At 42.8% G+C, this 14765-nt stretch overlaps 1 protein-coding gene across 5 annotated transcripts in view; it reads left to right on the top strand.

Annotated features, from left to right (window-relative positions):
* The window catches only part of LNX1 (ligand of numb-protein X 1), an 80463-nt gene that overhangs the window by 50467 nt on the left and 15231 nt on the right, over positions 1 to 14765 (top strand). For 3 of the 5 annotated variants that reach the window (XM_061472677.1, XM_061472686.1, XM_061472705.1), the window contains 4 exons: positions 3467 to 3622; positions 6507 to 6709; positions 9409 to 9780; positions 14565 to 14702. In XM_061472677.1, coding sequence (XP_061328661.1) covers positions 3467 to 3622; positions 6507 to 6709; positions 9409 to 9780; positions 14565 to 14702 — 869 coding nt within the window. The remainder of the gene's footprint in view (positions 1 to 3466; positions 3623 to 6506; positions 6710 to 9408; positions 9781 to 14564; positions 14703 to 14765) is intronic. The other 2 variants (XM_061472695.1, XM_061472715.1) reach the window with 1 other exon arrangement.

Here is a 14765-nt window from a genome sequence, read left to right as displayed (position 1 = left end):
CCTTTGCAACAGGTGCTTTGTGTAACAGCATCTCAAAGGCTCTCTGTTTCTTTGTGCTGGAGAAGGAAATGAATATATTTCTTTCTGTAGCAGTTATCATCATCCTGTCAGCTGGAAGCTTGTTTCCTTCTTTGGTTCTGTCTGTTTTATTTTCTATATATTTTTAAATCCTCAGCTGTTCTGAGCAGTCTGCAGTTGGACTCTTGGTCCAACTGAGATGCTGGTCAGACTCTGGGGATAACTGCAGAGTGCTCTGTCCTGTGCTCACTAAAGGTCCAGTCCAAACCCACTCTAGAAAGGAAGACTCAAGTGTCTGTCTCCCCACTGCCACTCTACTCTCCTGAGAATGGCAGTGCTCCTGTGGGTGATGGTTCCTGGTCTTGGAGATCCCCACACCCAGTGTGAAAGCTGTTGCAGCCTTGCCCCAGGTTTCACAGGTTCATGTCTGAGACCGCCTGAGAGCACATCTCAGCCATGCCTCATTGCTCCAGATCAGATGGCACCTCACCCCCTCTCTTTCCTTCCCAGGCTCAGTCAGTGCATGAGCAGAATAAAGCTGAGACTGTGCCAGCTTCACACCGGGCACCAAGTGAAATAATCCCTTCTTGCTGATAACCTCTTCTTGATATAGGAGCTGTCAGTTCAGCTGGCAAAGCTCAATGCATGATAGCCCATCTGTCCCCAGTTTTCCGAATCCACTCATTTTAGCTCAAATGTCACTGTTTAATCTGTTTTGCCTATATTTTGGTCAAAGGAGCTCTGTATACCTGTGTATTGTCTCTCAGCATCAGCAGTACTGATGTCAAATTAGCTATTTGCCCACTGAAGATTATGCAGGGGCCTTTAATCTGAAGTGCCTTTAATCTGAAGTTGGTATGTCTGTTGGGCCAGTTCTCAGCTGCAGTGTGACTGTGAGGGTCCATGACAAAATAATCATTCCTGATGTGGGATTAAAAAATTGTTCAAATATTCCTGATTCTGCTTAACTTGAAGTTGAATGCGGTACTGGTTATGGAAAGCTCCTTTGCTCCTCAGGGAAGCTGAAAAATAAGATGTATAATGGCAAATGTGCTTCTGTTATCATTACAGCAGACAAATTGTTACAGTCTAATGCTATCTTATACCTGAAGTTGGTAGCAGTCCTGCACTGTGAAGAGTACTTCATGATTTCCATTTAGACCCTATGTTTTGATTGTTTAAACAATGTCATATACACCCATTTTGAATTTAAATGATTCAGGCTTTCTTTGTTCCTCTGTTTAAAAGCTTTGGTGACATTTTCAGCAGAGAACTGGTCAATGTCCAAAATGAAGACAATCTTAGAAGAGAACGGAAAGTGCAAACACTGAAGAGAAAGTGTTTTGGTGAAGGAAGTGTTAAGATTTTCTCATTTTAATAATTTGGTAATTTTTGTAAATAATCCATGCAAAGTATTTTCCTGCAGTGCAGCACCCAAGCTTGCACTATCTACCTGAGAGTTATCTCTGTAATAACACTTCAAACTAGAAATAGTGCTCCACATCTGAAGTAGAAGTTAGGAAAGTTTAAAAGAGATGGTTTCGTTCTGAGACATGAGGGAAGGTGACAGAGACATCCTTCCGGCACTGATGCATTTAAGACATAATATCTTCTGACTGGATCTACTAGTGTAAATGACCTTGACAATCTACTAAATGATAGAATATCTCCAAGCAAAGACTGCTCCAGCGTTGCTATGCTCGTTTGTTTCACGGTGGTCTTAGTTTGGCATTACTCTCTAAATTCGCTTCCAAGAAAGACTAGAAAGATGCATACTCTTTACCCAAACCAATTTACAAATGCAAGTTATAAACCAGTTGATGCTCAAGGAGGGAAGAATTTGAGAATGCAATTGCAAAAATCTCTGTACAGTTTTACAGTACAAGGGAGCTGTGCTCCTGGTCTTCAAAAGTGTTCATCAGTTCCATCCTGCAGTCAAGCCGTTGTAAAATAAATTGAATTTGTGATTGCTTGAGGATGTCAGATATTGTTCAAAGTCAAATTCATTCTTCTTAGTCTCATGGTGGGTGCAGTTCTACCATCTGTTACTGCTTTGCAGCAGTCAAGGCCAAGGCAGCCCTGTCAGGCACTGGCAGGACCACAGAACAGACTCTTCTGTTGTATGGGTGTATCTCACCCCTACTGTTCAGTCTGAGCCTTGTTGTATTTTTATATGTTTGTATGTATATATGTATAATAGATAAATACTTCAATGTTTGAGAAAGGTACATAAAGGGAAAGAAAGTAAGTGACACACTAATGGCTCTAGGTATCAACCATTTCATGGGCTTTAGGTTCTCTGTACGCAGGAAAGAAAGTGGCATATCAAGCCCCAGCGCAAGACAGCAGAGCCCAACCAAATTGTGCCTCAGGAAAGCTGCACCCTGCAGGGATCCTGTGCTGTTCCTGTTTTCCTCAGATTTAATTCAGTTGCAGTTCCAATTTCCCAAAACAGCTGTTGGAAATCTCACAGGCCTGGTTCAAAGCACTCTGCTGTAGGATGATGAGCCAGGCAATTTCCAGAAGAGAAAGATTTGCTCTGTAGCATTTCCTCCACTGCAAACTGATAAACTTTGCCTGCTGTAGATAAGATAGCCACAGCTTTTTTGAGATACATTCAACATTTTAGTTATTCTGGGACTCCTTTGGTGAGATGAATCTTCAGAAGCCAGAAGAAACATTAGAGCTGGCATTGCCCCCTGCATCGGACCAACATCCCTGCAGAATTAATGGAAGGCGTTAAATCAAAATGATGGCAAACCACTGGGAGAACGAAATGCTAAATGAAAAGCAATGGGGAAGGAAGAGTTGTAGAACAAAGTCACAAACACAAGACTTTTCCAAGAATAGGTTACACAAGATCCATTTAAATTTGGTGACCAGGTGCTGGGAAGCATGAGTGTGTTCCTGCAGATGGCTTTATTAGTGTCTGGCACCTCACATCAGTCAGACCTTCTGATCTAAATAAGGACTTGTAATATGAGACGCCAAGTTTTGTTTATAGTGACCTTTGATTAATCTGGACTCAAGAGTCATAGCAAACATTACACAGTGCTTTGTCACACTGGATACTGGGAATGAAGGCAGAAGTTATCCTGATGGCAGCAATGTCAGAAGAAGCGTGGTGCACAGAGAAGTCAGCTGAAACCTGAGCACTGAAGGAACACTACTATTAAGTGTTATAAACTGTGGGGATAAAATATTAATCATACTTAACATTTGGTATTACGATCTCATGGACACTATCCTAATGAGCGATCAGTGTCCTACATCATACCAGACATGCAGAGTTTACTGTGTAAAGCTGATCTCTCCAATGTTACTTGTTACTGTAACAGGATGTGTGAAAATAGCAATAAAATTGCACACTAATATAAATAAAATATTGCTTGAGGGAAAAGCTCACACAATCTTTCTGAATGCAGATGACATTTTATTATATTGACAGATTCAGAATGCTCCATACAACCCCCGGTGACAAAACCACAACACTCTGTGGAAACACCTGCAAGAATCACCAAAAACAAGACAGAAAGCTTACTTCTTTCTAGATTCAGCAGCTCTTCGATATTTAAGGACTGGAAATATAAAATGGTAAAGAAAGGTATGCAATACTCCTGGGTTTTCCTGCTCTGGAAAACCTGATCAAAGAGAATGGAGAATTCTAACTGAAAGTATAAGGGAAATGGGTCTGTGCAAACTGATGCTCCAGCCACACAACAGGCTGGGTATATGTGAATGGTACAGGCCTTCAACCCAGTTAGAGTCCCTTAAATTCGGCTGTTGTATGCAACCATTCACTGTATGCAGCCAGGTGCTAAAACAGGGTCTTCCTTTTCTGGGTATGGTATACACCTTAGAAAAATTCAAGTTAAAGACACTGATTTCCAGGCATGGCTTCATCTTGAAATAGGCTTGGTAAGTTTTGACCAATCTGCACACAATGTATGCAGACTGGTGAAAAAGTGATTGTGAATTTTCTCATTAAAAAATATATGTATTTACGTATTTTATACCTTTAGTTTGTCAAACTTAGTGTTAGTTTACCAAAATAGACATTGGCCTTTCACTTGTGACAGTTTAAGTTGTTGGTAATAGAAACATCCATGTATGTTTCTGGGATGAAACAAGAGGCAAGTCTTTAATGAAGAGAACAGGGATCATGGAGTTGTTTTGGTTGCTTGGCCCATCTGAGGAGAAAATGGTATAATTTATTAATTATATTTACTGCAAAGGTGGTGAGGCACTGGAATGGGCTGCCCAAGGAAGCTGTGAATCACAGAATCATAGAATCATAGAACAGTTAGCTCCATCCCTGGCGGTGTTCAAGGCAGGGTTAGACAGAGTCTTGGGTGACATGGTCTAGTGTGAGGTATCCCTGCCCATGGCAGGGGCTTGGAACTTGATGGTCTTAAGGTCCTTTCCAACCTTAACTGTTCTATGATTCTATGATGCTACATTTGGTAAAATAACCAAATGAAGACAAAAGGTGAAGCAGTACATCTGCTATGAAGAGAAATCTTAGTGACTTGCAGACTGACAAGAAAAATATCTTGGGAAGATTTATTCTGTTGTAGACTGCACACTTTGGAAAGAAATTGAGGGTTAAAAAAATCTAAATGAATCTGCCTGAAGTCATATTGAAAGTCAGCCAAGTGCCACTGCAAGACTTAATAAACCAGTTAAGGCATTGTTCAAGATGCAAAGGAACTTCTATAAACATCTTGTTCACTGACACATTGCTCTGATTTTGCCCTGGGATAATCACAGACTAAAATATGAGAGTGTCAATAGCTTGTTCAGTCCACAGTTCTCCATGGTCAAGAAATATGACCAGGTAATTCCTTTAGAAAAGCTTTCAGAATGAAGTACGGGAGAATGAGTGCTTGTGTCAAAAAGGACAGTTTGTTATAACATGAGGTGAATCATGCAATGGAAAATTGAATTATTTCCGCTATAGGACTGCTTTGGTAGTACTCAGAATATACAGAGCTATTTACTTACATTGTTTCTGTGCAGATTAGATCTGGGGATCCAGATTATCATTTGCAATTTTACATAGAAATATCCTTATAACCACATTGAGAGTGTAAAATGTACACGCCCTGCTGTAGAGATCAGGCCTTTGGTGATTTTTGAGCAGTACTTGAATCATCTGACTCTAAGCACCCCACTGAGATGCCAGAGTTAATTGCCTCTTTCTTCTAACATAGCAGTGGAGAGAGTTCAGCACGTCCAGGGATGATTTAGTGGTGAAGTGGGTATCATTACCTTTGGGTGCCCACGTGCAATAACGGAAGAGAGAAAAAGTAGATCTTTAAACTATACATTTAGCTTAAAGGCCTGAATTTAGATGGAGTCAATCCACCCTTCAGGCTAGAGGGAGCTGCGCAAGTTACAAGTTGGGCAAATAGTGTTCAGGTAATAGGGGAGTACAGGGAAAATAAAGGACCTTCCATTCCTGAGACATTGAAGTTGTGTGCAAAACTGAAGTAAACTCGTATTATCATAGAGACTGCTACTACAAGAGTATAAACTAAATGAATACTTGAATATGAGTATATGAAGGCTATATAGATGACTAGATAGATTTTTATTGGCTGTCAACTCTGTGTAAAACCACAAAGTCGAAGTCTGTGCTACCGGTAGGTGCTTTTTACAGACGTGGAAGAAGACAGCTCCCTGCCCTGAGGAACATATGATCAAAGAAGTGGTAAGGGATACAACATGGTGTTTCTTAATACTTTTTTTCCTGTTCTTTCTTTCTGTTTGCTCTCTTCCCAGAGGTTTTGGTGTCTTGCCGTTTTATTGTCCACTAATTCTGTAGTAGAAAATATTTCTCCTCTCTTGGATACTACTCTGTTAATTTTCATCTAACACTTCACCACTGTTCAGTAACAGTCACTGTGGTTTCATTTCTAAAATAGGTACTGAAAAAATATTAGCACTTAATATTTTTGACTTGCAGGTTTTTCATATGAGTGCTGGATTGGACCTGCACACTAAAAATTCAAAAGCTTTCTCTCACTTAGGGGGAAACTGCTGTGTGCTTTGGTTTGCCTGAGAAACTTTAACCTTTCTATTAGCTGAAGGTAAAGAAAATGCTCCCTTGGATGTCACGAGCCAATCACCCAGCCCTCAGCACCAAAAATGGTCTCTGGTGACTAAAAATGTATTTTGTTCCCTTAAAATATTAGCACACGTAACTCTTTTAAAGTACATTTCATTTGTTTGGATTACATCAAAGATTTACGGCTGTGTTTTGGGGAGGTAAGAGGGGGAGAAGGAATTTTGAATGTGTTAATTAAAAGAAGATCCCTTCAAGTCTGCTCAGCAAGTATATGTGTCCTTTCCTCCCCACTTAGTAAGTCACATCCATGCATACAACCTAGTTTGGATAACGGGCAGGTGCTTGAAGTTGTGCAGTACATGTTTTAACAAACCAAAGCTGTGATGTCAAATAAATACCTTGAAATGTGCATTTCCAGGTTTTCCCAGGTTGTATCACCTGATTCCAGATGGGGAAATTACCTGCATTAAGATCAACCGTACCGATCCCCATGAAAACCTGGCCATTAGGATTGTGGGAGGCAGTGAGACTCCTTTGGTTCACATTATTATACAGCATATTTATCGAGACGGGGTAATTGCCAGAGATGGAAGATTGCTGCCTGGAGACATGATACTAAAGGTACAGTACTGTGGAGGTACAAGAATAAGATGCTGTAAGTCAATCCTGAGATGAGATTTGCAATGTGGCTTGTTTGTGTGGATAGAATAATGCATGCAAAAAGACTTTCAGCACCTCTGCATGCTGTGATGATTTCATTCATTTCAACAAATCTTGAGGCTCATGGATTTGTTTATTTTTCCCATTCACTGCCGGGTCTCTCTGATATCTAACCAAACATGGTAGCTCCAAAGTGCAATGTAGCACAATAGACTGCTGGCATTTCTGACCCACTGGTGCAAAAGATTTTTTCTGAAAGCAGAGGCTGGGCTTTTTGCCCAGTTTGTTTCTACTGAACAGTGGGCTTAAATCATAGTTAGTGAGGTTACCGTTGCCTTACATCCCACTTACACCAGGATAGGTGGCAGGGGCCTGATCGGGGTTAAGCTATTTCAGCCTCCTCTGTATGAGACACTGCCAGATCTATTTTGAGAGTGTTGTTCCACCAGCAGCCACAGGTGAAATCTCTAAGATAAAACTTGAGCAGCATTCAGGCATTAGCTGTTGGACGCTACTTCTGCTTCTCTTTCTGTAGAAATGTATAGCAGGTGAACAAGAATTAGGCTAGATGTTTAAAGATCTTGTATTTTATGAGTGGTTGCTTCAGCAATAGCTTCTGAATGGGAACTGCACTCTCAGCTGCTCCAGTGACTTGAAGTTCTGCAAGGATGCAAAATTATATTAATGCTTCAGTCCTTAGAAGAAAAGATTGATAACAGAAAATACTAGTTCCTTTTCTTGCTTTGATCTTGTGTAGTTGGAATGCACAGGTATATTCACATTGCAAAACAGAGATACAGCTGCAGCTCACCCAGATATACCTCAAGCAACTTAAATCAGCTAGCTCAAATTTTAGTGACAGCGAGGCCAGAGACTGCAAAGAGCTCAGCATAGGCTTCCCAAATTAGGGAAGGTGAACACTTGGACATGGCCCATGGGTAGACTTGTGCTGGTACCAAGGCTAACCCATGTGGCATTTTTGGGGTAAGGCTGCAGGAGCTGGAAATAGGGTGGACTGCAAGGTCTGGCATCCATATCTCAGGGTCATCTTCCAGGTGTGACTCTGGATGCCCGTCTTTCTGCCTGCTCTGGCATGCCTGGCTGATAGGGTTAATGAGTAGGCCTCCCAGCCCTACTGACTTCTACAACATATTCCATGTATGTAATTATTGAGGATACGATCCTTTGAAGTTCAGAGCACCACCTGTAAGCCATCATGCTTTCCTAGCTTTTGGTGACTGCAGTGGTAGCTGAGGGCACTTGGGGGACACCAGGGTTGTGACATACATTCTGTTTTATGTCTGACAGACCATGGCCAAAGGGATTTTTCAGGATCATGATGTGGGCATACTTTGCTCTGGCAGTGTTTAAACATACCTCAGAATAGTGTTCCAGGGGGTAGCTGGATGGATGAGTGTCACCCAGTCATGTGTTCTGGGGAGGCTTTTTGTCCTGGTGCCAGCACAGAGCTGCACAGTTAATGGCATCACTCAGCCAAAACTGTTCCCCCAGGGCACATTCAAACTGCAGTGGGAAGCTGTGGTTGCAGCATGGAGGGGCTTGGCAAAGCTCTCCCTGGCTATGGCTAGCTGCCCAGAGATTTAGGAAGGATTCCTAGCAATTCCAGCCCCATGCTGCTGCAGGTCATGCTATTTCCAGTACTCAAGCTGGTAACTTAAAAGTGGTTGAGCTGTGTTTCTAGGGGTGCAGTCTCCCCATCATACTGCAGCAGGGACAGCCCCGTCATGCCCACGCAGGCAGTCCGCAGAAGCAAACGCCAGCTGAATGCTTTTGTCTGTGCTGGGGAACATTTCTGTTGCACTTTGGAGAGGTTTGTTAATATTTAAGTGGTTCAACCTGTGCAGTGTAAAACTACATGAAAATAACTTGTCTGATTCGGGTTTTCCAGCCAGCAGTGAATGACAACCTTGCAAAAGGTCTTCATTTAGCAGTGATAAAGCGCAATGCCTAGTCACTCTTACACACATGGGCATGACAGGATTGACTGGAAGCTCTTCCTTTAAATCTTTCTTCCCCCCCCCCCCAGATTAAAGAAGTGGCAGTTATGCAGTTTTACTGCCACACGAGATAAATCTTATTAGAAAACACTAAGAAACATAAAAAGCCCAATTCTGTGGTGTGGTAAATCAGCATGATTACTAGCAAATATGCAGGGCATTTAAACTTCTTCTCGAGAATCTTTTAATCATTTCAATTAGAGATTCGTTAGGTGGGAACACTTTTTACTGTACCTAAAAGAGCTGAGAGATAATGAGGAAGAGAAACAGCAGGAAAGCAGTGGGAGTGAAAGGAAAGGCTGGCAAGGCTATTCGAAATCAGAAGCTAGTGGAATAAAACTAAGATATATGAAAGGATATTGGAGCTTGGGAAGGAGCAATAATAAAGCTGAAAAATAACATGTATGTCTGGAGACTATCAGGAAGAAAGGGGAAAAAAACAGGCAGAAAGTGTCTGTACAGCGCGTCCTTTCCTTGGGGGGAAGAGTGTTCTGCACTGCAAACTTGGCCTCCTGCGTGACACAGTTTGAAATAGCACATGTCATTTTGTATGAAGACATCTGTGTAAATAGAGCTGCCTTCTCCAGTGCCAATTCAAATTAGACGGTCTTTCTGCTGCTGATTTACGCTTCTGTCTTCCAGGTGAATGGCATGGACATCAAAAATGTGCCTCACAACTATGCCCTGTCAATCCTGAAGCGACCCTGCCATGTGCTCCGACTGACGGTGCTCCGAGAGCAGAGGTACCGGTGCCGAAACAGTGGACTTCCCCTTGATGCTCACTGCAATAGGGATGACAGCTTCCATGTTGTGCTAAACAAAAGCAGTCCGGATGAGCAGCTGGGAATAAAGCTGGTCCGCAGGGCCGATGAGCCAGGGGTATTTATTTTCAACTTGTTGGAAGGCGGCGTGGCTGCCCGTGATGGACACCTTCAGGAGAATGACAGGGTGCTGGCCATCAATGGGCACGACCATCGGTACGGCAGTCCAGAGAGCGCAGCCCAGCTGATACAGGTTTGTCACCACCATCTTGACCCCAGTTTCTGAACTTTGCAGGAACCCAGCAGTGTGATTTGTCCCATCCATTGCAGAGGAGGGGCCAAACTTGGTGTGTGTGTATTTGTGAGAGGAAAGGAGATGTGTCAAGCACAGGTGGGAATTTAAAACTCTAAAAGCTCCTTGGTTTCGCTTGTAGGTGCTAGGGTGAATATGGGCATGGACTCTTGCAGTGATGCCTGTTACCATCAGGCTTTGTAGTGCACAGATCAAACTCCCATGCCTTCCGTGCATTACCAAAGAGTGATTACATCTGCCAAAAGGCAGGCCAGCCTGCACCTTGGAAGCTCTGGGTCAATCTGAGTCCTTGCTCCTCCAGCTCAGAAGGAGCCACAGTGATTCCTGCTGCAACCCTGGAGCGAACCAGAGCAGCCTAAGGCTATAGACAGCATGTTTCAGGATAAACAACCTCCCAGGCTCCCAGGCTCGGTGATTTGTCATATGAGTGTGTTTCATGACTGAAGGTAATCCATATCTTGTAGATATTCCTTACTGAAATCCAGCATATGGAAATCCAGATGTTTGGAAAAAATGGATCTGTAGCTTTCATACATGTTTATTTAGAATTGTGTGGAGAACTAAAGGGGTGCTTCTGCAATGCACCGAAGAGTTTTACCACAAAACTGGCAGGAAAAAAAGCCCTGGGCCTTTCTCAGCCCCAAAATCAGTCAGCTTCTGCCTCATTTCCCCTCCAGAAACATTGTCATTTTTCTTCCTTTACATCCTACTTTTTTTGAAAACTTCAACATAAAAAGCAAAGCCAAGAATCTTTTGTTGCTTGTATCTTTTATTTATAGCAGTTATTATACTTGTGCAGTTTTACATTGCATTTGGAGGCATGCAGAATGTTCACATATTGGAGAATTTCATACGCCTCCATAACAAGATGTCAAACCAGGCTGGCTGGTTCCCCATTTTGACAGGTATAATCAGGGTAACATGAGTCAGATTGAAAGAAGCATTCGAATTCATGCATTTGTGGAAAGGATTCCTCCTTTAGCATAGGTTCACAGTTGGCTGTAGCCAGCTTTTATTGGGAAGTTTATAGCTTAGGTAAAGACAATGGCATCCCCTTGCGTAATGCCAGTTGTTTAAATTCTGATCCAGCATCTTTCTGGATTACTTTTGTGTCTCTCTTAACTGGGAGCAGAAGGCAGTGGGGCAGGGAGGTTTAAATTCTCCAAGGGGAATAAGTCTGGAGTGAAAACCTTTTTAAAAATTTGGTATTCTTGGAATGGTTCTTTCTGGCTACAAAACAAGGCAACAATGCTTCATAAGCAAAAAACACATGCAAGCTAGAGATAAAATGGAAAAAATGACTAACGAGACCGTTCACACACAAGTGCTTAAAAGCACAGCTAAAGCTCTTATTGGGTTCCAAGGAGTGGATGTTATTTATAATTAGGCTTGAAATGCACACCAGTCCCTGGGAATTTAAACAACATGCCCATCAAAGGGGAGACTTGGGTTTCTAAACAGCCCGGGTTACATTGCATTGATGTGAGCTCCATGAATCACATTTGTCTAACGCAAAATTCCTGGAACCTGTGTCTTTTTTGCCATTTTTTTCATCAATTATCATTTGCCTTTCCTGTTTCCATGTTATGCCATTATGCTGAAGCCACAAGTGGTTTGCATTTGCTTCTTACACGAAGGGATGTTTTACTGTGTCCTCTGATTTCTCAACAGTATCCTGTCTGCTGCCACTCACAGCACACTACGGTCTTCAAATTAGTTGTGGTGGAAGTTTCAAATATACTATTGGTTTCTTTAAAAATGGAACACTGAAAGGTTGTGGTGGTGGCTTGTTAGGACAAGCACGGATGGGAGAACATCAGATTTCTGTACAATTGGATTACTTTTGACTTCTAAATAATGAATAATTGAGATGAATCTGATTCTCCAGGCCGTTAGCAGTTATATATTAGCATATGTGAAGCAGTTGTTGAATCAGTGGATTAGGTGTCTGTTTATAAGCTCAGCCACAAGAACTGGAATGAAGAAAACGTGTACGTCCTAATTAGGAACGTGCACACGTCGTAACACTTGGGAGTTTGCTGCTTTGCATTTGTCGCATCATCTTTAGTCATGGCCTTGTGTCAGATGTGGCACTTTTAATCTAAATAACGTGACATTCCACATCTGTTTTCCATGAGAGTGACAAGAAGAGGAACAAGGTAACAGATCAGTGGGCACTCATGTGAGCACAACAAGCTGAGCTGCAAGGGTTGAGTCAGACTTTACTGCCCCCAGATCCTCGCCCTCCTCCCTCCCTCTTTCCCCCACCACAGTTCAGAGCAGCTGTGACAGACACATGTGTCTCCATCATGACAACCACCACCAGCAGAAAGCAGGTTGTGATGCTGAGCACATCCATGCTCCATCATCCCCACAAGAGATGGGGCGGCTTCTGCTGAGAATAGCACTGCTGCCTTTCTTTAGGATGCAGTCGCTTGCCTACTAGATGCTCAGAAGCTGCCACCAGGTCTCTGCCTCCCTGCTTGGTTTGCTTTGGCTGTAAGACAAATTTTAATACTAGTAGATTGTTTCAGCTATTTGTTGTATTCAGTCTCAAAGCTAACCTCTTTTCTTTAATTCTTGCTTCAGTGTAATATCCAGAGAAGGAATTGTGGGAAAGACAAGTACTACGAGGGAAGCAGGGGTCAGAATGAAGCAGTCATTAATATTCTGATGTGTTAATGGGTTTTATCTGGAAGTACGTAAATACTAAAGCTGGTCTTGTTGTTTGGGTAACTTCTTAAGGCACTCTGGACTTCTGAGAAATTATTCAACCTGACTGACCTGGAGACAAATGCGACATTGCAGTGGAGACTCTTGTTGAACTTTTGCTAGTCATTCTAATGGAATTAATCACATTTACAACCTTTCTCTAAATAACCAACTTTGAGCCTAACCATGTGGCAGCAGACGAGTTTTAAACAGAAGTTACGTAAGTTGAGGTTGTTTGTTTTAGAGAAAACTGATTTTTGTGAGGCCGTGTGCCCGTAGGAGGTTTAGTCTTGTATTGTCCAGTCCATCTCAGTGATATTACACACTAGGGACCAGGGCAGTTTCCTTTAATCAGAGACACAGCATTCTGCTTCTGGGTACCAGTTGAGTCTGTAGTCCAGGAATTAACATTCCATAAAAACAGACATGGTAAAAATACCTAGAAAGTTATTGCGAAATACGTGTGTATGCATCAAATGATGTATAATGGATTCGTGGAGATTAAATTTCCTTGTGAAAAAACTGGGATCCCCCAAGATACTGGGCAAGCAACAAAGAAGTGCACTTTTTTCACTGAGATATCACCGTCCTTGGAGTTAGCACAGCCTGAACATGGAGATTTCAGGCTTGAAGATGGAGGTTTAGGAGAGGTAGGTTGCTTTTGGTTTTTAACTACAGTGACATTTTTCAAAGGCACTTTTTAACTCCCAGCTGCCACTGCTGAACCCAGGTCCAGAGAAGACAAACCAAACAACACAAACCCCAGGGGCCTCCTCTGGCTTCTGTTAACTGTCTGTGGGAGATTTGATTTCAATAGCACAACTGGATCTGGGTATGGTTTCCAGCTGCTTGTTCAATGCCAGCTTCCTTTGGAGCTTCTCCCCAACACACCAACAACCGGCTCTGGAGGTCTGATGCCCTGGGGGCTGTGGTACCAGCAAGCATCACTGCTGCAGCTCCAGGGGTGCTCGCAGGGGCTCCACATTAGATACAGAGCAGCTCACCAGTAGTAACCTGTGAGCAGCCAGGCAGAACTCCCTCTGGAGATCCCTTCCTGCCTGCCAGAGCATCAGGGTCTTTAGCCTGGACAGGAGATTAAAGGATTAATATTTTATCTTCTGAGAATGCTTCTATAGCATTGAGGTTATTTCTGCACTTCAGTTCAGTATGTTGCTTTAAATTAATTGTTTAAAAATTCACCAGTACACAGAATTAATAACACAAATATCAGGAACACACAGAAAGCCTTAAAAATATCAAAAAACCATAACTCATAACATAAGCTTTGTAGCATCTCTCAGGCACATAAGAATTATGACCGTATTGTGCAAAAAAGGCCCAGAACCATTTTGAGCTTATTTTGGGTTAAGTGTTTTTGCAGTTTCTGTTCGTAGAGCAAGAGTTCGTGCTAATTTCCCATCCTAAACTCCACTACACTGTGTGCTTGCTTGTGTCCTCCCTTTTTCTCTGTGCTCTGGTACAGCAGGATTTTACTTCTCAAAATGGTTGCACATTCCTTTCTTTAAGCTGCCTTACATTGATCCGGCTTGTTGCATGCAGGTGTACCCAGTTACATCTTTTATTCCCTACTTCCACCAGCCATGGCTTGAACACCTCCCTCATTACAGGGTTAGTGTAATGAGAGCTTTTTCAGAGCTCTGGTTGTCCATCTCTCTACTGTGGCAGGCACATTGCTGTTCTGCAGCGGTGTACAAAGGTGTAAGTTGATTAGCACTCACTGCGGTGGATCACTGCTTACAGCCAAATTTGGAATGGATAAGAAGGTTTTCTCAGAGTTAACACCGAATTTCCGAAAGAACTATGAAGTAGCTGCCAGTAGATTTTTATGGTCTTTATTGACCTGAACTGATGCTTTATGTCATTGCAACCACATCAGTGGGAAATCCAAACTACGCTTGAACAGGAGCTGTGTCATGTGAGCCCTCTGGGGTTGACGTGCAGGGGTTTATTGCGCCGGGGTGGTGGGATTTATGCTGTGCCTTTCCCTGCAGGCCAGTGAGAAGCAGGTTCACTTCATCGTGTCGCGGCAGACCAGGCAGCAGCCCCCTGACATCCTGCAGGAGACAGGCTGGAGTTACAGCAGTGGCAGCCCTCAGCCCTGTCCCACCGAGAGAAACAACCCCAGCAAGGTGAGGACATGAGCACTTGTGTGGTTGCTCTGACATCCATGGGACAGGGGACTGGGAGGACAA

Source organism: Pezoporus flaviventris, unplaced genomic scaffold (assembly GCF_033815535.1).
Source record: "Pezoporus flaviventris isolate CSIRO_AGI_PZ_B2104156 unplaced genomic scaffold, CSIRO_AGI_Pfla_v1 ptg000002l, whole genome shotgun sequence".
Classification (NCBI taxonomy): Eukaryota; Metazoa; Chordata; class Aves; order Psittaciformes; family Psittacidae; genus Pezoporus; species Pezoporus flaviventris.
Note: the sequence above shows the minus strand (reverse complement) of the source record. Positions and strands in the feature narration are given on the sequence as shown.